This window comes from Thamnophis elegans, chromosome 11, assembly GCF_009769535.1.
Source record: "Thamnophis elegans isolate rThaEle1 chromosome 11, rThaEle1.pri, whole genome shotgun sequence".
Classification (NCBI taxonomy): domain Eukaryota; kingdom Metazoa; phylum Chordata; class Lepidosauria; order Squamata; family Colubridae; genus Thamnophis; species Thamnophis elegans.
In genome coordinates, this window is record NC_045551.1 from 10,360,115 (window position 1) to 10,386,405 (window position 26,291).

Consider the following 26,291-nt stretch of genomic DNA (forward strand, 5'->3'; position numbering starts at 1 on the left):
TAAAACATGGGGAGGGGGAGAATGGGAGTGTAAAGAGGGGTGGGGTTTGACACGATAACAAGAACTAGAGATACCAATTCGGAACAGACCACAAGATCCAAGGATATGAGCGTGAGAATGGAATGCGAAAGCCAACCAAAGAGGCACCAAATCTCAACACTGTTGCCAAAACAACAAATCTGAATACTATTGGACATTGTGCAGTGGTCAAGGGGGGAAGGCAAAGGAGAAAGGGGAAAGAGCAGGCTTTTTGCAGAAAGATTCAGCTCCAGTTATGCTTATGTTGTAACCACTTGACTTCATAAATAGTATATCTTGTACTACAAATGTAGTCGAGAGTCTTTCTTTCCTAAATGTCCAAGCTGGGACAAGCCTGACAGTAACACCAGTGAAGTACTATATTATTAGTAATTTCAGGAACACTGGTTTAGTAATCGCAATGCAGTAGTAGCTCTAGAAAATAGAACAGCATGCTGTAGTGCTAAATCCAAGGTGGAAAGAAACAACACTATGTATTTCCCACTGACCTGGGAAGTTCCAAGAACAATCACTGGAGGAATTATTTGTCCACACAATGATGTATATACAATATTGATTGATTGATTGATTGATTGATTGATTGATTGATTGATTGATTGATTTACTCAGTAACAGACTGAATAGGGAAGAGTTAGCACTCAGCCCTCCTAGTGATTGCCTTTAAAGCTGACTTAGTATCCATAAACAACAAAATGCTGTTCATCAAACTGTTATTTGTCAGCTCTACAAAACAATCACTTATATCCCACTGTCAATTTATCTATGCCAATTTCTTTTGGCCCCTTATTGAGCAGAGTATATCACTACCTAGCAGCCAACAGCCTCCAGTAAGTAAGTTTATTTATCGAACAACACAAAGAAGTTAGTTTACACTGTCTGGTGATTTTGTATCTAAAGTAAAGCTTGATGCAGGAATTATTCTATGCAGCTCACTCTGACACACTAATCCTTAACAAAATCCTCTAAAGAAAATCACCAGGGGCTTGAAAAATCTGTGTGTCCTTACCTAACCCTGAAACATTGTGTGTATTCACGTGTGTACAGAGGAATTAAGCATCTTCTCACATAGCCAACTAAGCATCCAGTTTACTGAGAGGCACCAAGAAAAGATCAAGCAATCAGGCTAAGAAAGGAAGTGGAAACAAGATTTTTTAAAAATTTACTCTAAATATTATTTTGTAACAGAGCCATTAGCATTTCTTCTGATCCTAAAAACAGACATTATTTAGGATTAGCAATGGAGCCAAAACAAAAATCAAATAGTTTTAAAAATCCATCCAACATTGAAAGAGTAATAATGGAAGCCACAAGATGATGTATGAGGCTGTGTTTGATATGCAGGCCTCGAGGTCAACCTTGAAAAAATAACAACCCACAGAGAAAACGGCTGGCTATTTTCCAAATGGATGTAACAGTGGCCAGAATTGAGTGCCAAGAAAGAGGGCAATAAATTAGCTCCTAAACTAACACTATCTGTCAGAGCAGGAGATTCAATTATTCCAAGCAACAAAGCAGGAAAAAGAAAGAAATGCAGTCAATAGGAAATTGGATTATAATACAATTGATCACTCTGATAGTATCTAATTCTGTCACCGGTTCTCAGTGTGCGGCTAAAACATTAATGGGGGGGAAAAACCCCACATACTAACATCTAATTCTTCACGAGAAGAGCAAAATTATCAGGCTAATACTCTGTCACATATGGGAGTCAGGGAGTTTTGATGCTGGGAAAATGTGATCTATGGCAAGATTCACTCCCTTGATGATAGAGTTAGGCAAAAATAGTCAATGTATAAAACCTGTCATTTGTAAATAGATATTATATATAAATGTACAATAAAATATGTAGACTGGAAATATATTTTGAATATATGTTTTGGCAAACAGAATAGCAAATCCTTTTGCTAATGTTCCAATGAAGTGTTAAATTATATAGATATTTTTTTAAAAAAATGTTTCTACATGCCACAATCTCAACCTAATCTCAAGCCAAAAGAAGAATTGGAATCAGAAGGAGGTATCTGTCAATGGCTTATGTATTTACAACTGAAAGAAATCTAAACAAAAAAGGTATGGGTTGGAATCTGTAAACTGTGAATTTGAAATTTTATTGTGTGCTAAAGAACATATTATTGCCAAGATTTATAAATATGCAAAGCATTGTATGATTCAATAGGCAAAAAACGTTGGCTATAATATGATGCTTGAGCAATGGCAAAACATGTGGAGAAATTCATCTAAAATTTACACTGAGCTATAATTTAAAAGAGCATTTTTACAAAATTATGCTTTGTTGATTTCTAAAACCTGATAAATTGTCAAAGGTGTATGAAGGTTTCTCAAGTGTATTTTGCAAATGTAACTGCAAAAAAGGAACTATTTATCATAGTGAATGGACTTGCAATAAAGCAAAAAAATATTGGGGTAGATTTATATTTTAATTGAGAATTTTAAAAAAATGGATGTAAAATTGAAATTGTTTTCCTTTTAGGTCTTAGAGTTAAACATTAGACTTCCTTTTAAACAAGGAACTTGAAAAAAAAGGATCTTTGTCCTTGTATAGGTTGACTGCAGTGAGAATTCCTTATGGGCAAAGATGGAAAGATTCATCAATCCCTTTGATGGAAGAATGAATGGACAAAGTGATGGAGTTTGAAGAGATGGCAAAATTGACTGTTTTAATCAGAGAAAAGAATATATCTAATTTTGTTTCTCTCTCTCTTCTAGACTTCATGCTTGAGGCTGAAAAAATATCTTGTCTTTAGGACTTGCTGATTAGTTTATTGTTGTAGAAATGACTAGTATTTACTAGAAAAGGTTAATTTTACTTTGTACAGTATTCTATTGCTCTGAAAAATGTTGGAAGCCGATGCTTTTCCCTTTTAATCTACACTTCTCCTTTCCCATTTCCCTATCTTAGTTTTCATTTGTATTTCACATTATGATAATCTTAATTTTTAAAAAAATTGGAGTGATACCAAAGAAAGACGTACAAGCTCAATTTAAGCTCATTCCAAAGAGATGTGATACTTGCTAAACTGACAAATTGTTTTTAGTTTATTTTCATATTTAAATATTGCTGGCCAGTAAATAGAACACTTGATAACAAATAATTAGATCAAAAAAAGTTTAGTTCCGATAGAGTTGTGGGAAAAAAAATCTGTGTTATTACAGCCATCTGTTTAAATCCAAAGACTGATGCCATCAAAGAAATCAGAACACAGAGCAGATGGAAAACAGACATAGACCGCAAGCTCAAACTTTTAAGTCTATAAGTATGAAGGAGATGAAAGCAGAAACCACTTTAAATTACTGTTTGCTTTTGTCTTACAAATATTGCACTAAAGTCTGTTAATCGAAATTCTAGGATTTATTTTACTCTGAATCAAACTCTTGGGTCTTCACAGTTAGGCTACTTTAAAGGAAAATCTTAATTACTAGTCCTAGCATTCCCATTAAGAGAGGCAAAACAGCAAGAGCAACATTTGCTAAAATTTGAGTTTGCACCCTCTGATCCATGGTATGTCTTCTATAAGCTACACTGGTGGTGGGCAATTCATTCACGAACCAGAACGAAATGGTCAACTTCATATTACATGCTAGATTAGAGCTAAAAAATGGTTTGAATAATTCAGGAAGATATGAGCTAAGCCACTGTTTTAGTCTGGTTGATGCAATGTGCTATAACATTATGACATAAGGTAGTATAATTGTTAATCCATACCATGTGGTGGGAACACTGCAATTGTGTGCTGTTAGTCTTGGGTTTAAAATATTGTGAGAATATAGCCATTTAATCATACTCACCTGGTGAGAACTTGCACCTGGATTTCCGCAGAAATTCTAAAAAAAAAGGAAGAACACCACTGAGGTCTGAATCTTATAAAACCAAACCTTTGGAGATGCAAGAACAAAGTTTGCCAGGTTAAAAGTTTGCCTTAAAAGTTTGCAAAAAAATGGATTAACATTCTTTAATATTTAAAATTCTGGCCAATTATGATTTGGTCATTTCCTGAAAATTCACGAATGCCCATCAGATTAATATTTCTGGATAAAATATCAAAGAACTTAATACGTTATTTAAAGAAAAATGTTGGTAGGTTGTTTAAGGAAAATGTTGCAATTGAATTGGCATTGTAAAACAATTGCATTCTTCAAGGACTAGAATTTCTGTCCCCAACTTCCTTGCTGATATACCTATACCTTTCGGCTATGCTATACCTAAACACTTATTGATTTTACGATCATTCCATAGTCATCACTTTTAGTTTGCCAACGTATTTTCTTCCTGATAGTACACATTTATGTTGAAGAAGGTGCCCACATGTTGCATCTAGGATTATCCTTCAGTGCAGTAAAATTAAGTCTCCTCTTGCTATAACTGCCAAGGCAGGAAAAGAAATACAGCGATCAAATTCTCCTCTGATCTGTAACTCTGTATGGTATTGGCAGGATTCAGAAACCTTCAGCAAAGTCATGCCAAATGAGCAGGTTTATTTTGTAAAAACAAGCAAACATGAATATGATTTTTATAATTTGGAATGTAGCTATTTGACGGAAAAATGGGCTTATTTGGCAGATTCCCTGGAATTTTCTTTGGTGCAAGAACATGAAGCAGTCTGCGTGCATTTCCAGTTAATGTTAGACATCTTGCTGCCAAACTACATTTTGACTACCATCCTAGTTATATCCTAATTCACCCACCTTGACCTTTCTGAAAGATTTTCAGCCTCTACTCTGCTATCTATTTACACCTCCCTCTCCCACATTCACCTCTTTTTACTTTTTTTGAAATCTAACTCATTCAGTTGTCCTGTTTGGATAAAAGGATACCTACAGGGAGAACTGAAGATGTGAAGGCAATCAAGGCATCTTCCATGCTTTCATGAAGAAAGAAAAGAGAGAGAGAGAGAGAGAGAGGGAGGGAGGAAGTGAGGGAGAGCGAATGTGAAGAGAAGGTTTCAAGGGAAAAGGCCAGATGAGAGACAGACTGTCAGACAGGCAGGGATCCTTAAACAGCACCTTTAGTTTCACCATGTGAGCATTGTCATTATTTATCTTGCCTTTAGCTATTATTCTGTCTCTTGAGAGTCAGTTTGTGTAGTGATTAATGGGCCGGGCTAGAAACCAGTTTAGTCCCACCTTAGGCACAAAGCCAGCTTGGTGACTTTGAGCTGGCCCCTCTCTCACAGCCTTAGGAAGGGGGCAATGGCAAATCACTTCCCCAAAACCTTGTCAAAATAATTGTAGGCTTGTCCAGGCAGACGCCAGGAATCAACAATGATTTGAATATACACCCACCCAAATTTGACTCTTAAAATATGAACATGCATACTTCTGAGTTCTCAGATGACAGTTTGCAAACTGGACTTGGCAAGTATTTAAAAGTCAACAAAAAGAATTAAGTTCTCAAAGAAACTGAACCAAATGTGGTGACAGTAAACAAGATAGTGATGCAGATTCAATCTCTCTTCCTTTTCTCCCCTATTGCAATTGTTTTTAGCAAATCTAGCTAATAGTCTTAAGGGAAAGAACATACGTACAAATGCAATGATATATTTATGTTTACATTTATGCAATAATATAATATTATTTATGATGAGCAATGTAAACTTTATTACCTAAGAAACAATGTAATTTTAACAACTGCAATTCTGTCATTTGTAAATTAGCCTTATTTTAAGCCAGAAATGACAGCCAATAGCTCAACGGAAGAATTGTATGCTCTGCCTACATAGATAGTCCTCACTTACCAACCATTCAGCAGCTGTTCAAAGTTACGACAATGGTGAAAAGTATTACACCCCACGAACATTTAGGACCTTCACAGCATCCCTCAGTCAAATATCATAATTTTTATTTTCCACAGTCATTGCAATTCATGAAAGGGGAAAGTACTCCTTAGGGATTCTGTCACCCAAAAGTTTCATAAGGCATATTGAAAAACTGTATTATATTGTGAAATGTATTATATTAATCAGAATCAAAGAGAAATGCAGTTCTATGAATATTTCTTACAGTCAGTACCTGTTTTCCTCTGTCTGAGCTCTTTTTTTTCTCCCACTCAAAGTGTAGGCTGATTGGAGAGAAAGGGATTGCAAGAAAGTAAGCTCTCTCTTCTACAAATTGAAAGCAATGTGGTCAGCAACCGCCTACTGTACTTTCTTGAAATCTCTTCCTCTTCAATCTCTCTGCTCTGCAAGAGGAGTGGAGAGAAAATAAGCAAATGATTTCTGTAGACAATCTCTCCTATACCTGACACCCCCTTCCCCACCCAAAGCAGAGATATCGGAGAAGGGTTTTGATGTGTATAAGACAGTAAACAGGCACTGGAGCATTCAAAAGGAAGGAAAGTTGGTAGGAGGCAAAACAAAATCCAAAGGTATGAAATTGAGTACATAAGTCTTGTGTCTTTCCAGCCAGGAAGCATAGACATGGCCATGTGATTTCTCACTTAGCAACTGCTAAGTGGAGTTGCCCTTCCCAATTAGGACTGTTAAGCAAAGACTATCTGTAAGTAGCCAGATGGCTTCCTTTTGGCATATGCAATATACATGGCATCAGTGGTGGGTTTCAAAAATTGTTCGAACCTACTCTGTGGGTGTGGCCTCCTTTGTGGGAGTGGCTTGCCGCCCATGTGACCGGATGGGAGTGGCTTGCCGCCCATGTGACTGGGTATGAAGATGCCGACGACACTTGTCAGAACCACCTTAAATTACCTCACACACAGCACTGGCAGGCATAAGAATATGATGTAAACTTGTTTCTTAAAAGGCATCTTTGGTTTGCGTTAAAACAACTTCAACACACACAATGTTCTGATTGCACCACAAACGCAGTAGTCATCCTTACCTTTCACAGAGGCACTGAGTTTTATAAATATGAGCATGATAGTGTAGACAACCAGACAATGTCGGCTGGCAACCACCCGGGGGAGGGCCTTCTCTGTAGCTGCTCCGACCCTATGGAATGAACTGCCCCCAGAGATCCGGACCCTACCCACTCACATGGCCTTCTGAAAGGCTATTAAGACCTGGCTATTCCAGCAGGCCCCGGGCTGTTGATCTCATGACTGAGGTCCAGCCCTGATTAGACTGGTTGCATGTTGTGGGTTTTTTAATCTACGTCTCTTTGTTTTTTAACTTTTCTATTTTTAAGTGTATTTGTTGTAAGCCGCCCGGAGTCCTTCGGGATTGGGTGGCCTATAAATTCATTAAATCTAAATCTAATCTAGAATAATCATATCCAAGGACCAGTGGTGGGTTTCAAAAATTTTTGCAACCTCTTCTAACCGGTTCGGTAGATTTGACGAACCGGTTTTACCGAATAGGTGCAAACTGGTAGGAACCCACCTCTGCATAGCATCCACTATAGTATTACAGCCAATCAATGTGAAAACTATAATGGTTCACATTGACCTGAAGTTTCAATAATGTTCTCAGGATGCCAACAATCAGTGTCTCGTCTTACCTCAAAGTATTACCATTAGTATTAGGATAGCTGGAAAAGCTATTGGATTAAAACCAACTTTTTCCTTTAGATTACTATGTTTCTAGCTTCATTGGGGAGCAACTGAAATAGTTCTGCAGCCCAAGGGCATAATTTGTAAGAAACGTTTATCTTGTCCTGTCTCCCAAGTTCAAGCTACCCATTAGATAGCAACTGAAATGAAGCTGATTCTATCTTCATGCCACTTCAGTGTTTTTGTTCTTGAATCTTCCAATTTATCTTTGGGTATGTGTTATTGATCTTCCTTCATTCAAACCTTGTGAGGTAACATCAAGATACTATGGTCACCAGTATTGTGAAGGTGATTGAACAAACATTTGCCACCATTTATAACTCTCAGGCATCACAAGCTTTTGAAGACTCAAAATTATTTTTTAATCAACTACTATGTTTTAAAACTGCATATATATTTTTTTACAAAACTGAAGACAAATATACACAAATACATATTCATACCCTATACCCACACACCCGAGGTGGGTTCCTAGCAGTTCGCACCTATTCGGTAGAACCAGTTCATCAAATCTACCGAACTGGTTAGAAGAGGTTCCACCAGTGGACCCGGAAAGCAGGCCGCACCTACAGAAGAGGTTCCAAAATTTTTTGAAACCTACCACTGGTCCTTGGATATGATTATTCTACACTATCGTGCTCATATTTATAAAACTCAGTGCCTCTGTGAAAGGTAAGGATGACTACTGCGCTTGTGGTGCAATCAGAACATTGCGTGTGTTGAAGTTGTTTTAACGCAAACCAAAGATGCCTTTTAAAAACCAAGTTTACATCATATTCTTATGCATGCCAGTGCTGTGTGTGAGATAATTTAAGGTGGTTCTGACAAGTGTCATCGGCATCTTCATATCCGGTCACATGGGCGGCAAGCCACTCCCATCCAGTCACATGGGCAGCAAGCCACTCCCACAAAGGAGGCCACACTCACAGAGTAGGTTCGAACAATTTTTGAAACCCACCACTGCCACACACATACATACACACATATCACCAACAATTTATAGCATGGAGGGAGAAAGAATGAATATTAACTAGCTGACAGATCTCTGGGAGCTTTAAATGTGCAAATATATAAGAAATTTAAGATAAGAAAAAGACAATAAAGACAATTTGGAGAAATCTGATATTGTGGAATTAAGAAGGAATGATAAACAGAAAGGCTGCTACTATAAAAGATCTCATAGAATATCAATACATCAGTGCGTTCTAATCCAGGGGTGTCAAACTTGTGTCATCATGGCAGTGGCATGTGATCTATCGGGACTTTTTCCCCCTTTGCTAAACCAGGCGGGGGCACGTGACACATCTGACCCATGAGTTTGACATTCCTGTTCTAATCCAACCAGCTAAGGGTTCTATCCAGACCAGAGGTGGGCTTCTGCCAGTTCGGCCCAGATTGGGTGAACCAGTAGAAGCAGCGGCAGGAGGCTCCACCCACCTGCCCGGACACTTCTGCGCATGCACAGAAACCCACCACTGATACAGACCACAGTTAGACTAACTAAAAGGATAGTCTACAGGTCATAAAGAGGCCATAGTTGCCTAACTGTGGTCTCTTTATGACCTGTAGACTATCCTTTGGTGGTTCAAGAATTCTGGGAGTTGAAATCCACAGGTTGTAAAGGGACCACATTCCCCCACCCCCACCCCGATCCAGACCAAAGATCTGTCCTATAACTTGCTAAGTGCAGGAAGAAGGACATATTTTTGTCATTTGGCCAGGCTCACAAACATATCGTCAGCCAAAAATGGGAATAAACCTACAGCATTCCTATAGCCATATTTCCTATTTAATATCTAATTATTTTTCATGTTTTTGAATTTAATCAACGTGATTATTCCAAAGCACCCATTCACAAAATCAAGAAGCAGAAATCTGTGCACATCTTGCTGTAAATATAATTGGGACATTAAAAATAAATTTATCTAATCAGAAGAAATTTAGGGCTAACGGAAAGATGCTCATGGAATATTAAGTATACAGCAGAAAGTGCCTGGAGCTGGTAGAAGAGCCAAGGGCATGTGCCCTAATCTGACAAACTAGAGATGAAGGCATAGGCATTCCTATGCATTTAAAACACAGAAAGGGCATTTTAAACATATGACCTCAGGCTGACTTTCCAATGGAGTTCTATGACAGCATTTGCATTCCTTCAGCCAGACAGCAATATCTGCAGTAAAAATGAATTGTGTGGTGATTGATTTCTGAATAGGTATTTGAAGTGCTGAATGGAGGAGGAGGAAGAGGTAGCAGAAAGAGGAGGAGGAGGAGGAAAGACTATGTATCAGCCTTGTCTTTCTTGAAATGTGAAGCACATAGCTTCCTCCACCTGCCCTCTTCAAATGTCCATGTTTGTTTCAGAAAGTAACACCAATTTCCTCCTCTTTCTATAAGTGATCAATCTTTTTCATTATCCTTTTCACACAGCAGCTTCCTCTTATCTGATTAAACTTTTGTTTAGAAATAGTTTCCAAACCTGATCCAATTGGAAGCAACGAATCTTTGTGATTTCCACCGAGAAAGCACAACTTTCAATGTTGGTTTTATTCAATGACTTTTCAGCATTCAGTTCACTTCAGAACATTCCTGTAACACATTGTACATGAACATTCTTATGTATTTTGACGGGCATCATTTCTGATGCATATATTTTGTGTATATATTCACTGGCAGTTCGCACCAGTTCGGTAGAACCGGTTCGTCAAATTCGAAGAGGTTCCACCAGTGGACCTGGAAAGCAGGCCACACCTGCAGAAGAGGTTCCAAAATTTTTTGAAACCCACCACTCACACACACACAGACAGACACACAGACTCACACGGAGAGAGAAAGAGAAAGAAAGAAAGAAAAAAAGAAAGAAAAAGTGAGAGAGAGATGAAAGAAAAAAAGGAAAAAGGGACAGTGAGACAAAAGGAAGGAGAGAGAGAGAGAGAGAAAGAGAGAGAGAGAACACATGGCCGGCAAGCCACTCCCACCAGGTCACATGGCTGGCAAGCCACTCCCACAAAGGAGGCCACACCCACAGAGTAGGTTCAAAAATTTTTGAAACCCACCACTGTCACTCACATACAATTTGTGAACACTTTCTTATAATATGTTACATTCAATATATGTAATAGCTCTCTACACTTAGTTACAACCTACCCAGGAATAGTGCCCAGAAATTACAATTGTTGGAAAATGTAGGAGCCAGGCTTTTGGGCCAGTGCAAGATACTATGAATCTGCCCGATTACTTGGATCAGCAACTGATGCTAAGAAGGGAGAACAGAAGAACTTTTATTACTCACTTCCTGGTCTTTTTCTCTTTTGTTTCTGCAACGTGGTATCCAGGCTTACACTTATAGCGACAGACAGATCCTATGTCATGATTCCCTTGCTTGCATCGAGGCACCAACAGCTCAGCGTTGGCAATTGGGCCTGGAGAGTCACACTCCAGTTTGCAGTAAGCTTCTGGAAGTGACCAGAGTCCATCTTCCAGGCAGGTGATCCACTGATTAATTCCTGATTTCAAGCAAGAGAAAGAAAAAAAAACCCATTCAAATTACAGCATAACTAGTTATTTTTGAACCTTAAGCTGAATCTTACTCTGATCAAATTATCTTTACCTTCACCATTTGTTTATTTGCACAGATCTTTGTGCCAGTTTATTCTGACTGGTATAAAGTCATGAAATGATATAAGGTCTCCTGTTTGAGCTGGACGTTGGACTAGAAGACCTCCAAGTTTCCTTTGAGCTCTACTCAGATTGACTGATTGACAGTCTCCAAGTAATACACTATAGAATAGCAACAAATAGTTATAATAGAAAATGCTAAGTTGTCTGCACTATCTTTCTCTATATTACTTTTGGAGGATGAAATTTATTTCTTTATTTATTAAATTCATTGGCGGTCCCTCTTACCACAGAGTAACTCTTGCTTGCAATATTAAAAAGATAAAATTATATTAATAAAAGACTACAAAAATACAAAATACAGCTTTTATTTGTCAAATGCCAAATTTATTTTCTGGAAGATGCAAACAGCCACACTGCATTTCTCATTCATAATCGGGAACAGAAAAAAAGGCATCCTCAGTGCCCAGCATAATGGCACCAATGCTGTACAAAGATATTCTGAATGATAAGGGGAAATTGAAAAATAAATAGGAATTGAACAGCCAAGGGACAGAAAAATAAATCTTAAAATGTGAAGAAATGAATAAACTGACACGTGAAATTAAAGAAAAGGAAGAAACGGACTATCTTGAGATATGGGATCTGTTCTATCAATGGTTAAATAAGAGAAATAGAAGTTAGAACTTCTAAAATTGCAAGAGAAAGATTAATTTCACTGTTAGCATTCATTATTGTAATTTATTAATTTTGATTAGCATTAATTAATATGTATTAATACGATGAGGGAAAAGCACTGTCATTACAAGATTACTACTAAAAATTATTATTATTACTATGATGAGTAATAATAAATGTTTTTATGTTGTAAATTGTTTGTCCTTCCCCCACCCCTTTTGAACTGTGAGCCGCCCTGAGTCCCCCCAGGGAAAAGGGCGGCATACAAATAAAGTGAGCTGAACTGAACTGAACTGAGTATCACACAAAAGATTTGTAACCAGACAACACACGGTTTATATGGATATTGAATATGTTGCTCTTTCTATTTATAGAGCTGGGGTGGGCGTGGCCTGCATGTGACGCATCTGCTTGTGGGCTGCCAGTTTGAATCCCCTAGCCTAAAAAAATCCCAGGTCCTTAAACCCAAAGAACCATATAATTCCCAGGCTCCAAAGCTAACTTTGTATTTCATTCACAAGTGAAATATGAATGTATTTCATACTGTTGCACTTCATCTTTATGTTTACTGGAATTATTTAAGTATTTACTGCAAACACATGCTCCAAATAATTCAGTGCCTTATTCAGAGCTGTCAAATTCAGAGAAGGGGAAATGGAGATTAGGGATATATTGCAAGGTCTGGTGGATGGCAGCTGGACTCCCTAAAGTAGTTACCTTTTATTAATTTCTTTTTCTCAGAATTTCAAAATCGCCATTGTTTTGTGACAGGCTAAAATAGATATGCCTCTCATTGCAGTCAAAATTCCTACCCCCTCAGCCTTATCAAAGATATTTTGAAAGAAAGAAAATTGTGGAGAGAAAATTGTAGACCACTCCCAAATATATAATGATGTCAGTATATATTATCAATGTAAAGACACAAAATGTGTTGAGTTCTGGGCACATCCATATAGCTTTCTTGGCAACAGAATGGAAGTGAATAGATAAAACCTCAAAAGAATATCGTGGAAATAATAAAACCCAATATGAAGTTTTGTAAAATGTATTTTATATCGTAAGTATCCATGAGAGGAAGGGCAAGGAGAAAAAATGACAAAATATGTGTAAAGTGATTATAGAAATATTATGATAGTTGCATTGTAAGTTAGGACTGAAGTATATAATTTAACACATGCATGAGGTTATATTCCCATATTGACATTGCAGACACTGATTTTCATTTTTTAAGATGGAGTCAAAGGTCAGATAGTTGTTGCTAAGAGCTTCAGCGGCTGGGTGGTGCTAGCTGTTGAAGATGGCTGGGAGGATGGCTGATAATAATGTTCATGACCAGGAGTTGAAATGGAGAGTCTGGTGCAATACAAGAAATACTAGTGATGACAGTTTGGAGATAGCAATAGCAATAGCAGTTAGACTTATATACCGCTTCATAGGGCTTTCAGCCCTCTCTAAGCGGTTTACAGAGTCAGCATATCGCCCCCAACAATCCGGGTCCTCATTTTACCCACCTCGGAAGGATGGAAGGCTGAGTCAACCCTGAGCCGGTGAGATTTGAACCGCTGAACTGCAGATAGCAGTCAGCTGAAGTGGCCTGCAGTACTGCACTCTACCCACTGCGCCACCTCGGCTCGGAGATGACAGGTTGGTGAGAAGTGGATCACTGGAAGTAATCTTCTGGACAGCTAAAGAATGATTGGGCAGCTGGTTGAGGATCTTAGATCTGCCCTGAATGTGGACATACAGCTGAAGATACCAGTGGTAGGGGTGTGTTTTAGTAGCCCCTACCACTGGTTGATCAGTTATTTGCTGATTTGGCTGGTTTTTGGCTGGAGGAGTGGGGAAGCCAAGGATACAAATGTAGATAAATAACAAAAGTCACATATTTAGCATATTCTTCTAATCTTGTGCAGGCAACAGATTAGCAAAGACACAAAAGGACATTTTCTGGAACTTTGTTCCACCATCCAAGTCTATCCTGAGAAAATCCATCCTACCTTGGAGTTTCGCTGGCTTGATACAGGAAAGGAAACATCGCTTCGTAAATGTAGTTCCTTTGGGACACGAAAACTCGGCATAAAGAACGTGAGATTGGTCTGGAAATTGGCAGTCAATAGGGTTACATGTCACTGATCTGTCCCAGTGACCAGAGATACAAGTCAGCAAGATTTCTTTCTGGGAAAGAAAAGTGGAAGAGTCAAGAAATTTTTTTTTAAAAAAATAGTCATTCCTAATTTCAATATTGGTAGAATGATTGAAAGTAGTGTTCACTTACCGGTTCCACCACAAAACCGCGGTAGACAAAAGCGCGGTCGACGAAAGCGCGTATGTGATGTCATCACAGCGCGACGAAAAAGATCGAAAAATGTAAAAATAAAGCGAAAACCTTACCCTAACCCCCCCAAACCTAACCCTAAACCTAACTCTAACCCTAAACCTAACCCTTAACCTAACCCTAAACCTAACCCTAAACCTAACCCTTAACCTAACGAAAAACCTAACGCTAACCCTTAACCTAACGCTAAACGTAACGTTAATGCTCTAAACCTAACCCTAACCCTTAACCTAACCCTTACCTTTATGTGAATCGGCTTGCTGTAATTTAATTTTTATTTCAATTTTTTTATCTTTTTCGTCGCGCTGTGATGATGTCACATACGCGATTTCGTCGACCGCGCTTTTGTGGAACGCGGTTTTGACGGGTCACGTCACTTACCAGTTGTAGCTAGTCATTCCTTTTAACAAGAGATTAGTTTAGAACTGAACCAAGTGCCTAACAGATAACCTGCTCGTTTATTTAAATCTGACCTAAAACATAGGCAAACTGAAATTTATCATTTCTACCTTTGGCCTTGAAAAAAGCTATTTGTCAGCTGCGACTTCATTTAGTAATCAGGAAAGAAGCCACTCAACTCCATTTGTTTGAAATCAAGTGTACTTTTACTAATTATAAACGAACAGTAGCAAAGCTAAGCTGAATCTGGTTAATTAGGCACGAAAGCGAATAATATCAATCCCCTCCCCTTAGCACCCCAGTCCATAGTCCAATTATAATGCACCCAACTGTCAGGTGGGAGATAACTTCAAAAGTCATCACCAGGATGGACTGCTGGACAGTTAACCTTGGCGGGAAACTCCCTTCCTCCACATGCGCAGTAAGATGGTCAGGTCAGCGTCTAGGATCTTCCTCCAGCACATCATGATTCCCCTCACAAATACCATGCCCCCTCCTCCCCGTTTCAATGGCAGCCGAAGCAGCAGCAAAGCAGAGGCTGACACTATTCTTCTGTTTTCATTTTAACCACACATCCGGAATCATAAGCAAATGAGTCTTTAAAAGGGAGTTCCTTTAGTCACTAGTGAGCTTTCATTTACAGCACTGGTAGCAATGCTACTCTAGATATTGCCATCCTTTTATCTCACCCTTTATACTATTTATTTACTTCTCCTATTGTCTGTGGCATGGGACCCGGCTACTTGCAAGACTGCTTTTCTATCAGTTTCTGCTCATCCCATCATTTCTAAGAGAGAGAAGGCATGCTTTGGGTCCCTTTTATTAAACAAGGACATCTGGTTGGACCCTTGAGTTGGGCCTTCTTAGAGGTAGCACCTGCCCTCTGGAAAGCATTTCCCTGGAGATTCAGATGGCCCAGAATCTCGTTTTAGCCTTTGTTAGGAATCGAACCTTGACTGCTTCCCTAGTCATTTGGGACAGTTGGATAGATGAACTCAATTGTTGTTGGTGTGTTGCTTTTTTGGAATGGGGGAGTGGGATGGTAGTTTATCTTTGGGCATCTGGGGTTATATGTTTTGAGTTTCTGTGCTTTAAAACTTGTAAGCCACCCAAAGTTATTTGTAAATCATATCAATATAAAAATGTTTTCCCAAACTGGCTTAGAAATCCAAAAAAAAAACCCCAAAATGAAAATAGTTTCCTGACTCCAAGCTTATAAACCAAATTGACAGAATTACAATGGATAGGGAGTGAAGGGAAAAATCTCACATCCTTTGGAGGAGAAGCAGTAACGCGGCAGTCCATACTGATTAGTTCTAAGGCAGAGCTAAACAGAAATGCTACGACTTTCAGTAAATATTCTGTTTCTTATGAAATCTACATTCCAGGTCCAAAAAGCAGCTCTCGGCAATCTTATACAAATAATCGTTTTTTAACAAATGTGAATACATTCCCATTTTGCATAATTGACTGTGCCATTTGTTTTTCATAATTCATTCTGAATTTGCAAATCATGCAGATAAATCAGTTGCATAAACCCTGAAGCCCTATCCTGCCTACGACTTAAATTAGCTACCTATCTGATCTCAGAGGGCCAATCAGAGTTTTGTTTGAAATATATATATATATATATATATATATATATATATATATATATATATATATATATATATATATATATATATATATATATGTTCCATTATATATATATATATATATATATATATATATATATATATATAGATAGATAGATAGATAGATAGATAGATAGATAGATAGATAGATATAGATATAGATATAGATATAGATATAGATATAGATATAGATATAGATATAGATATAGATATAGATATAGATATAGATATAGATGATGGAAGCAGTTAGCTTCCTCCCATAATTGGGGCTTACCAGGGGTTGTAAAAATCTAATTTTATATATATATAAAGTTAGATTTTTACAACCCCTGGTAAGCCCCAATTATGGGAGGAAGCTAACTGCTTCCATCATCTGTCAATCGGCTCGTCACAAGAGTCCATCACGACAGAAACCCAATGTTTTTTACTGTTGCCTTTGTTGTATTCGTGGTTTTTTTTTAATTTGTGCTGATAAATAAATAAAGGGAGACTAGTATAGATCTATTTCAAGCTATTTAGCTCTCATCAGCTAGCCATACCCTTACTGGGATTTGAACCTGGGCATTTTACATACTAGGCAGACTTCTTAGCCATTAGGCCACAGGCTCTTATCCGTTATCAGCGAAGCCAGGATGAAAGGTATCTATTAGATTTTTACAACCCCTGGTAAGCCCCAATTATGGGAGGAAGCTAACTGCTTCCATCATCTGTCAATCGGCTCGTCACAAGAGTCCATCACGAATATATATATACACACATACACACATACATACACACATACACACATACACACATACACACATACATACATACAACTTTGTCTGTAAAAATGTAGGGAAGATTAGAGAAGGGACATCTTTAAGGGCAACGAAATATGAGATGATTAGAGAGATTAAAAGTACTTTAAAATTTGCAAATAGATACACTTCATGCACTACTATGATGCCTAGAGGAAAAGTCCATCAATGTGGATTTCTAGAAGTATTTTTAAAAAAAAAAAATCTGAGAGCTACTTGCTCATACGAAGCAAAGGTCGAATTTGCCTTTGAGCATCTAAAATGGTGCAAGGCAAAAAGGTAAAAGCATTCTGGATAAAAATATGGTGGATTATGCAAAATGTTCTTTAAAAAAGGATAAAGTTTACCCCTCAGTTATTCTTGTTAGGTATAATTACTGATTGTACATTTATAGAGACTAACTTGATTTTGCATTTAATAACTGTTGGTGGTGCAATACTGGAAGAAGGAAGATTTGCCTACTATTCAAGAATGGACATTAAAAGTAACAAACCTAGCAGAGATGGCTAAAATATCAGCATATCTCAAGGATCATTCAGATGAGAGATATAAACTGGAGTGGAGAAGATAGATTGACTATACTCAAAATAAATATGGGACTAAGATATTCCAGATAGTTTATGACTGAAGAAACAAGGAATGATATAATGATATAAAGTTATCCAGACTGCTTAGAAAGTTACCAACCGGTTCTCCCGAATAGGTGCGGACTGGCTGAATCCCACCACTGCTTCAATCCCATAGACACCCCTGAGTCTTCAGTTGCCCATTTTGGAACCAAAGGAGATGTTCCTTCCCCACCTTTCTCCTTTCCTTGCTTTTGGTATGAAAGGAACCTCTACTCTGTTTTATTGCCTAGGCAAAACAGGATGGGAACACGCACTCCAGTACTTCTTCAAGGTACTCTGATTTTCTTTCAGCTTGTTAACTCTATAGATGTGCTTTAGTGCCACCATCCAAAAGAGCAAGTAGTCATGATAGACTTCTATCTTCCTCCTTTCAACTCTCCTGGCTCATTAGCAAGGCTTCTAATGCTGATTATTTGGTGTTTCTGAGGAGTTTTCAATGCGTTGGTTTATACGCTAGAGCAGTGTTTCTCAACCTTGGCAACTTGAAGATGTCTGGACTTCAACTCCCAGAATTCCCCAGCCAGCAAATGCTGGCTGGGGAATTCTGGGAGTTGAAGTCCAGACATCTTCAAGTTGCCAAGGTTGAGAAACACTGTGCTAGAGTCTATAATTTAGTATATTTATTGTTTTCTACTGCAGATTGTTGATGTAACTTGATGCCATTGTAAGCCGCCAAGAGTCTTTTGATTGTGCTCGCTAGAAAAGCAACAAGCAATCCAACAGCAGGTTTCAGGGCCAAGAATTCTTTTCCACGAATGTTCCTTGCTGGATTGCAAAGCATATAAACATTAAAAGTAGCAAGTGTAACTTTTATTTCAATTTTTAAATATATTTTAAAGCAAAAAAGACATTATTTTCCCAATCCAAGTTGCAGCTGACTAAATAGAAATAAGAGAGTCATTTATGCAATGCCATGGTGCATCTTTATCTGCGCAGCTAAACTCAGGAGGCCTTCTGCTATTAATTTAAGGAACAGGCAATTAGACCATGTTGTATTTATCATTATTATTATTCCCATACCTGGACTGTATGTGGTTTATTTATTTGATCTATTTATTCCCTTTGTTTATCCCTGTCCCCACAAAAAATTAAGGCAAATAACTATTTTTTCCACACATACAGTATACACTATATATTTTTATAGATCTCTGAAGGAAATTAGGGCGAACTGGGAGGAGAACCAAGTATTCAGACAAGAAAAAGAAATACAAATAGCGTGGGTCCAGTGAAGAGAGATTCCAATTATACAATGTCTTCAGAACTATTTTCAGTTTTAATTAATAAAATTGTGTTACAAATCATGACTGTACAGTACACACTAAGTTAGCTCATATGTCATAACCTTAAAAACTGGAAAAGAGAGTTATTTACCATTTTCATATATTAGCTGCTGTTTACATTACTGCTGTAGCTATTATTTAAGAAAATATATCTGTTTGTTTGTTTATTTTTTCTCTTCATGCTTTAAGAACGTAATGAATTATAGGCTTAATATCTGAATGGAAATACTTTAGCAGTCTTTTTTTTCCACATTGTGTTTTACTATTAATAAGAACATAGTTTTAGGCAAATAAAGCTTGAAACAAAATGAGCTCGGCACAATCTAGTTCTTTAGAAGTTCAATTACTGTTTTTAATCAGCTGCCTTTGTTTTATCTTCAGGATTCATTCTATGGAACTAAGGGACTGAGGAAATTAAGTAAGTTTTTATTGGTTGCATTCAGACAACTGAGATTGTTATTGGTTCTTGTTGTAACTCAGCAGCAGTCTTCTGTGAGTCTTTTCAGGATGCAAGATTAATTATGCAGCTGGGGCTCTTTAGGGGCATATTCTGGGGATAAAAGGACAGATGGTGCCACGCCCTGGTTGCAGGAGTCAACGTTCCTTGGTTCGTTCAACATTGATTGATCATCAGTCGTGGTTTATGTAAGATACACTTGGATAAGTGCTTTGTTTTTCTGTAACCCTGATTCAAGAAGACACTTGGAGAAGTGCATTGCTTGTAAGACTTTTTGTTTGGTATTTTGTTATCTCGTCAGAGACTGTATTTATGTTATTTTTGGGCTCACAGCCAGTCTGAGCCGAGAACTGATAAAGAGAGTTCCTTTTAAGTTTGTTTGCCTGTCGTCTGTTAACGAGCGGAGAAGGGGGGGACAAAACAGGTTCTTATGCCTGTTTTTATTCAGAGTGTCCAGAGGGGGGGAAACAATAATCCCTCCCTCCCTCCCTTCCTTCTATAGGCAGGCACATTCTGTTTCTCTATCAGTCCCCAACAAAAAAAAAAAACCACAACCCACATCTGGATGTTTTCATACTTTTTCCTGCAATTTGTATATAGTTTTTTAATCATTCAAAATCACTAGAGCCAAAGGCAGGCTAGGAAAGCTAGAGTTGCCTCGGCAAGAGATAGGTGGCATAGAAGTTTAATAATAAATAAAATAAAATGTAAAAAAATTAAAACAAGCTGAAAAGAGGCCTCTAGTGTCAAGAAGGACCATAAACACTCAAGGGCAGAAGGAAGAAAACCATGCCAGAGGATGATGGTCCATGGTCATGAAAAAAAAAGCTGGAATGAGAAAATCTACTCATGCCCACAAAATTCAATGAGCAGAATTTTTTTTGGGAAAGGCCTACTCTAGAGGCTTTTATCTGTTGCTTACTTATATCAAACAATTCTGAAATGCAGCATCAATTTCCCATTACTCCTTTTTTACGGTTTTCTAGATTTTGTTTGGATTTTTTTAAAAAATCTGACAGCTTTGTATTACATCAGCTTTTATAGAAGACAGACAGAATGAATATATATCAGAGGTGGGTTCCTACCAGTTCGCACCTATTCAGTAAAACCGGTTCATCAAATCTACCGAACCGGTTAGAAGAGGTTCCACCAGTGGACCCGGAAAGCAGGCCACACCTACAGAAGAGGTTCCAAAAATTTTTGAAACCCACCACTGGTCCTTGGATATGATTATTCTACACTATCATGCTCATATTTATAAAACTCAGTGCCTCTGTGAAAGGTAAGGATGACTACTGTGTTTGTGGTGTAATCAGAACATTGCGTGTGTTGAAGTTGTTTTAACGCAAACCAAAGATGCCTTTTAAAAAAGAAGTTTACATCATATTCTTATGCATGCCAGTGCTGTGTGTGAGGTAATTTAAGGTGGTTCTGACAAGTGTCGTCAGCATCTTCATATCCGGTCACATGGGCAGCAAGCCACTCCCATCCAGTCACATGGGCGGCAAGCCACTCCCACAAAGGAGGCCACACCCACAGAGTAGGTTCGAACAATTTTTGAAACCCATCACTGATCTGAATGCACAGTGTATACCACATAGCAGGATAACACAACTGTTCAAATGAAAATGTGAACACAGAGACTCTGTCCCTGCAAATGTAGGCTAAGACCAGTGGTGGGATTATTATTTTTTTACTACCAGTTTTGTGGGCATGGCTTGATGGGCGTGGTAGGGGAATAGATATTTTTTATAAGTTAATATTTTAAAAGTTGTTATTCACTTTTGCACTAAAGTGGAAAATTATTATTTAGTTTCACTGTGCATGGAAATGCACAGTTCCTAACTAAATGCCTGGACAGTCATTTTAATTTGCATATTTATAGTTCTTGTCATTGGACAATATTGGGAAAAAAAGGTAACGCAGAGGCAGTACCCACTGATGTCCAGTTATAATGATTAATATTACTATTAATTTCCATACACTTTCAAAGTACTGCATTTGTAATTGATACAAACATTATATAAAATTGATTAGTATTATTATCATTTCCATAGCAGAAACAAAGGGCAATGTCATTGAGACCCAATGGCTTGCCAGAAATACCTGGAAATAAAATTTACAATTTACAACTGTGTTTCATTGCCAATATATGATATTCTATCTATTTAACTTGCAAAGGAAAACTAGCTGACTCAATGCTACATTAGAGATCAATTTGACCTATTCCATGACTAAGTACACACAATGTGCCAAAGAAATTAAATTTTGACACAGTGAAAACTTCTTTTTCACTGAAAATAAATTTTTACAGCTAGTTATTATTTGCAGAGATTTTTTCTGTCTCCATCCCAGGATTTTAAACTTTTGCCAATAGTTAAAATATTTTTGACATATGGGAGTTGAGAGAAAAATACAGGAATGTAATCAAGGCACAAGTCAAAACCAGGTATCAAAACTAAAGACTATTTTAAAACAAAATTGAAAAGCTATGCTGAACATTAAAGTTACAGAAGGAATTATTTTGCAAGAGAAAGTTAGATTTAGGCTGTAAACATATCTTTACAACCCTCTCCAGGCGTTTGCAAAGTATAAATACGAGGCAAAATTGTACCAAATAAATGTATTAGTTACTCCACTGTAACATACCATATTGATGGGAAAACTATGAAAAGCATATCTTTAAACCAATGGATGAATGAAACTGGTACCATCACAATTTCATTTTTGCCTTATATTGCATTCACTGTTGAAAGGGTTGAAAATCGTATCCATACCACACAGAATTGCCTTCATCAAAAATGAACAATGGACGGAATAAAATAAAATGATAAAACATCTGCACATTTGTGGAGATTAATTCTGAAAGTCTATTTTTCAAACCTCTATGCTTGCTTCAGATATTTTCCTCTATTCTCTTCTCTTTTAGCAATGACTTATAATCAAAGGACCACTCAGAAAATTATTGTATCATTTTTGAACATTTCAAATTAGGTTTAATTTGAATTTAATCTCAAGGTTGCGTCACTGCCACATAATTAATGTTGCAACTACTGCTCTTCTCCCCCCATTCCATTCCCCCATTCCATTGTATTAGATATACGATGGAAAAATATATATTTTTTATGAAGCACACCTACAATGACATTTATAACTCCATTGTACTTACCTGTGCTGGCCACAGCAATTGTCCATGTTTAACGTGGAGAACAAAACCTTTCTCACAAGAAGTAGCACATTCTAGGTGGCCCCGACTACTGGAACTACAGTTGGCAAGAATAGCATGATGGATCTGTGGAAGAACACAGCTTCCCTGCTCTCTACAGGCATGTTGGGTGCAGCTGTTGGGAAGAGAAAGAGGAAACATGTATAAACAAACACAGATACACACATAGATAAAATGAGAAAAAACAATAGCAATAGCAATAGCAGTAGACTTATATATTGCTTCATAGGGCTTTCAGCCCTCTCTAAGCGGTTTACAGAGAGTCAGCATATTGCCCCCAACAATCTGGGTCCTCATTTTACCCACCTCGGAAGGATGGAAGGCTGAGTCAACCCTGAGCCGGTGAGACTTGAACCGCTGAACTGCTGATCTAGCAGTAGCCTGCAGTGCTGCATTTAACCACTGCGCCACCTTGGCTCTATAACAAGTGTATAGTGCTCCAAAACAACGACAGCAAATCTTGTAGCACTAACATAAATTTTGTTTTGTAAACAGTAAAACTCCCTAAATCAACGTGAGCTATTGGGGTGGTGGAATGTCCCACCCTCTCGGTTCTCCAGGAGCAGGCAATGCTGACCTAGGAGGCATAACCCACAGTGATCATAATGGTCCTCTGCTAATTAATGAGGCTTCCTAGATGTGTTAGTTGCTATGGGAGATTGGACCAGTGTAACAGTGGCAGAGCTGACTTCAGATAATAATATTACTTGGTATACCTCATCCAGAAATATGTCTCCCTCAAGCTTAAGTGTGCCTCAGGTGCAAAACTCAGCACTGCCTCCATCTAAAAGCATGCACAGCTTTTTCAGCGTCCTCTGCACAGAAGAGAATATTGAACAGAGCCTCTCCTATCTTCACAAGGAACTGACCACGCTTGGCTTCCCATCACTTTATGCAGAATTCATACAGTGAATTGAACAGAATTCTTCTCAGCTATGAAATTAGAGCCAGTTTGGTCAAGTGGTTAAGGCACCAGGATGGAAAGTAGAATACTGTGAGTTGAACTCAAGAGCCGAGGTGGCGCAGTAGGTAGAGTGCAGTACTGCAGGCCACTTCAGCTGACTGCTATCTGCAGTTCAGCGGTTCAAATCTCACCGGCTCAGGGTTGACTCAGCCTTCCATCCTTCTGAGGTGGGTAAAATGAGGACCCAGATTGTGGGGGCCATATGCTGACTCTGTAAACCGCTTAGAGAGGGCTGAAAGCCCTATGAAGTGGTATATAAGTCTAACTGCTATTGCTATTGCTAACTCCTGCCTTAGCCATGAAAGCCAAATGGATGTCCTTAGGCCAGTCATTTTCTCTCTCAGCCCATCCCAACTCCAAAGTCATTGTTGTAGGGAAAATAGGAGGAAGATATGTTGGATATGTTGCAGGTCATTTGTAAAAATAAGAAAAGCAGGATACATATAGGTAAATATAAGCACTTAAACAATAATTAGAATCAACCTACTAAAAAATACTGAAGCAAATAGGTGAACCCAATTCACCATGTTGAAGCAATACAAATGGCCCTCAGTCGCTTCAGGATAATGGTGAACTAGAAGACTCCAATCTTCGAGTCCAATATTTCCGGACAAAATAGCTCTAGGCTAAGCATTTTCAAGACTAATTGTAATGAGTACTGAAGCTACCCAGTCTGGAACAATAGCAATAGCAATAGCAGTTAGACTTATATACCGCTTCATAGGGCTTTCAGCCCTCTCTAAGCGGTTTACAGAGTCAGCATATTGCCCCCACAGTCTGGGTCCTCATTTCACCCACCTTGGAAGGATGGAAGGCTGAGTCAACCTTGAGCCGGTGAGATTAGAACCGCTGAACTGCAGATAACAGTCAGCTGAAGTGGCCTGCAGTACTGCACCCTAACCACTGCGCCACCTCAGCCTTTCAATCTGAACATAGCAAAAATACTATAGCTACTGTGCCTGCTGAAGCCAGAGAACTTCAAAGCAGTATGAACAATATTGTAGGAAAAGGACCCGTTGGCTTTTTCTTTTAGCATGACCTCTCTAGAGCAGGACTTGGCTTTGCTTTCCGAAGGAAGGGAGCCATGATGTTGCTTCAGAAAGCAAAGATGAATGCTTGCTTTATTTGAATCTTTATCCAAAGGAAGTACCAAGTACCAAGCCTGCAAATATCATGGTCCTCCAAACTACCCCTGCTAAATATGCACCCCTCATTCGTCATGATAGAAAGAATTCTATCGTTTGTGAAAAAGGGAGAAAAATGAAGGACATGGTAATAAATAAAAAGTAATAAATATTATCACATGAAGTAGAAATTTGTTATGTTATAGGCCTTTGTTCTGTTGTAATATGTGCATGTGTTGTGCTGCTCTAAAGGTGTTTTCCTTTTGAGCATTTGGTTGTTGGGCATTTGTGGCACATGTGCCTCTGTGAAAGCATGTGCCTGCGGTCAGTTGTATCCTTCCTGCATTGGGATCTGGATCCTTCATGGGTCCTTTTCCTTCTTCTATAAATGCCATCCCCATTCCCTCCAGGAATTGGCACGTAACTCAAACTACCAGAGCAATCCTCACACCATTTGTGCTGTTAATAGGCCAATCAGGAATAACAAAAGATAAACTACTGCCAGAAAGGAATCTGTCTATGTTAGGGTATATGACTTGAGTTTTACAATGTAGTTAGATTATATGACTAAAGTAATTACAATACTAAGAGCTTTGGCGTAAAAGAGAAGGAGTCTGAGGAATTGTGACAAGTAGAAAGTCGTGATTTTTACTTTCCTGTGGCCACTGCGTATTTTGGAGGAGAATGCAAAGGATTTTCTAGCTTGGACGAGGCAACTGGAGAAACAAACCCCTGGAGAGGAAACTCCACACGGAACACTTTCTCCTTCCTTCTCTCTCTCTCTCTCTCTCTCTCTCTCTCTCTCTCTCTCCCTTCCCTTCCTCCAATTGGCTGGCAGTGAACTGTCACCTGAGCCCAAAAACCCATAGTGAACAGTATTTAACATTATTTTGCCAAATGGCCCCTGATGAAGGGTCTGGGACTGAAGAGGCTGGGTCCCATTGGTGTGAACAGCAGGGGGCCTAACAGCAGTAGAGGTGAATAGATGGGGGTGAGACCCTGGGGACGAAAAAGGGGTGGTGAAAGGTATGAGGGAACAGTCCAGAGGTGGGTTCCTACCAGTTCGCACCCATTCGGTAGAACCGGTTCGTCAAATCTACCAAACTCCCCAATAAAGCTAGAAACATTGTAATCTAAAGGAAAAAGTTGGTGTTAATCCAATAGTTTTTCCAGCTGTCCTAACACTAACGGTAATACTTTGAGGTAGGACAAGACATTGGTTTTTGGCATCCTGAGAACATTATTGAAACTTCAGGTCAATGTGAACCATTATAGTTTTCACATTGATTGGCTGTAATACTATAGTGGATGCCATGCAGAGGTGGGTTCCTACCAGTTCGCACCTATTCAGTAGAGCCGGTTCGTCAAATCTACCGAACCGATTAGAAGAGGTTCCACCAGTGGACCCGGAAAGCACACCTACAGAACAGGTTCCAATTTTTTTTGAAACCCACCACTGGTCCTTGGATATGATTATTCTACACTATCATGCTTATATTTATAAAACTCAGTGCCTCTGTGAAAAGTAAGGATGACTACTGCATTTGTGGTGCAATCAGAACATTGCGTGTGTTGAAGTTGTTTTAACGCAA

At 38.5% G+C, this 26,291-nt stretch overlaps 1 protein-coding gene across 1 annotated transcript in view; it reads right to left on the minus strand.

Annotated features, from left to right (window-relative positions):
• PAPPA2 (pappalysin 2) overlaps positions 1-26,291 on the minus strand; it is a 185,805-nt gene that overhangs the window by 35,395 nt on the left and 124,119 nt on the right. The window contains exons 14-16 of the mRNA XM_032226805.1: positions 22,555-22,726; positions 13,852-14,029; positions 10,851-11,064 (exon numbers count right to left, since the gene is read on the minus strand). Of these exons, the coding sequence (XP_032082696.1) occupies positions 10,851-11,064; positions 13,852-14,029; positions 22,555-22,726 (564 nt within the window). The remainder of the gene's footprint in view (positions 1-10,850; positions 11,065-13,851; positions 14,030-22,554; positions 22,727-26,291) is intronic.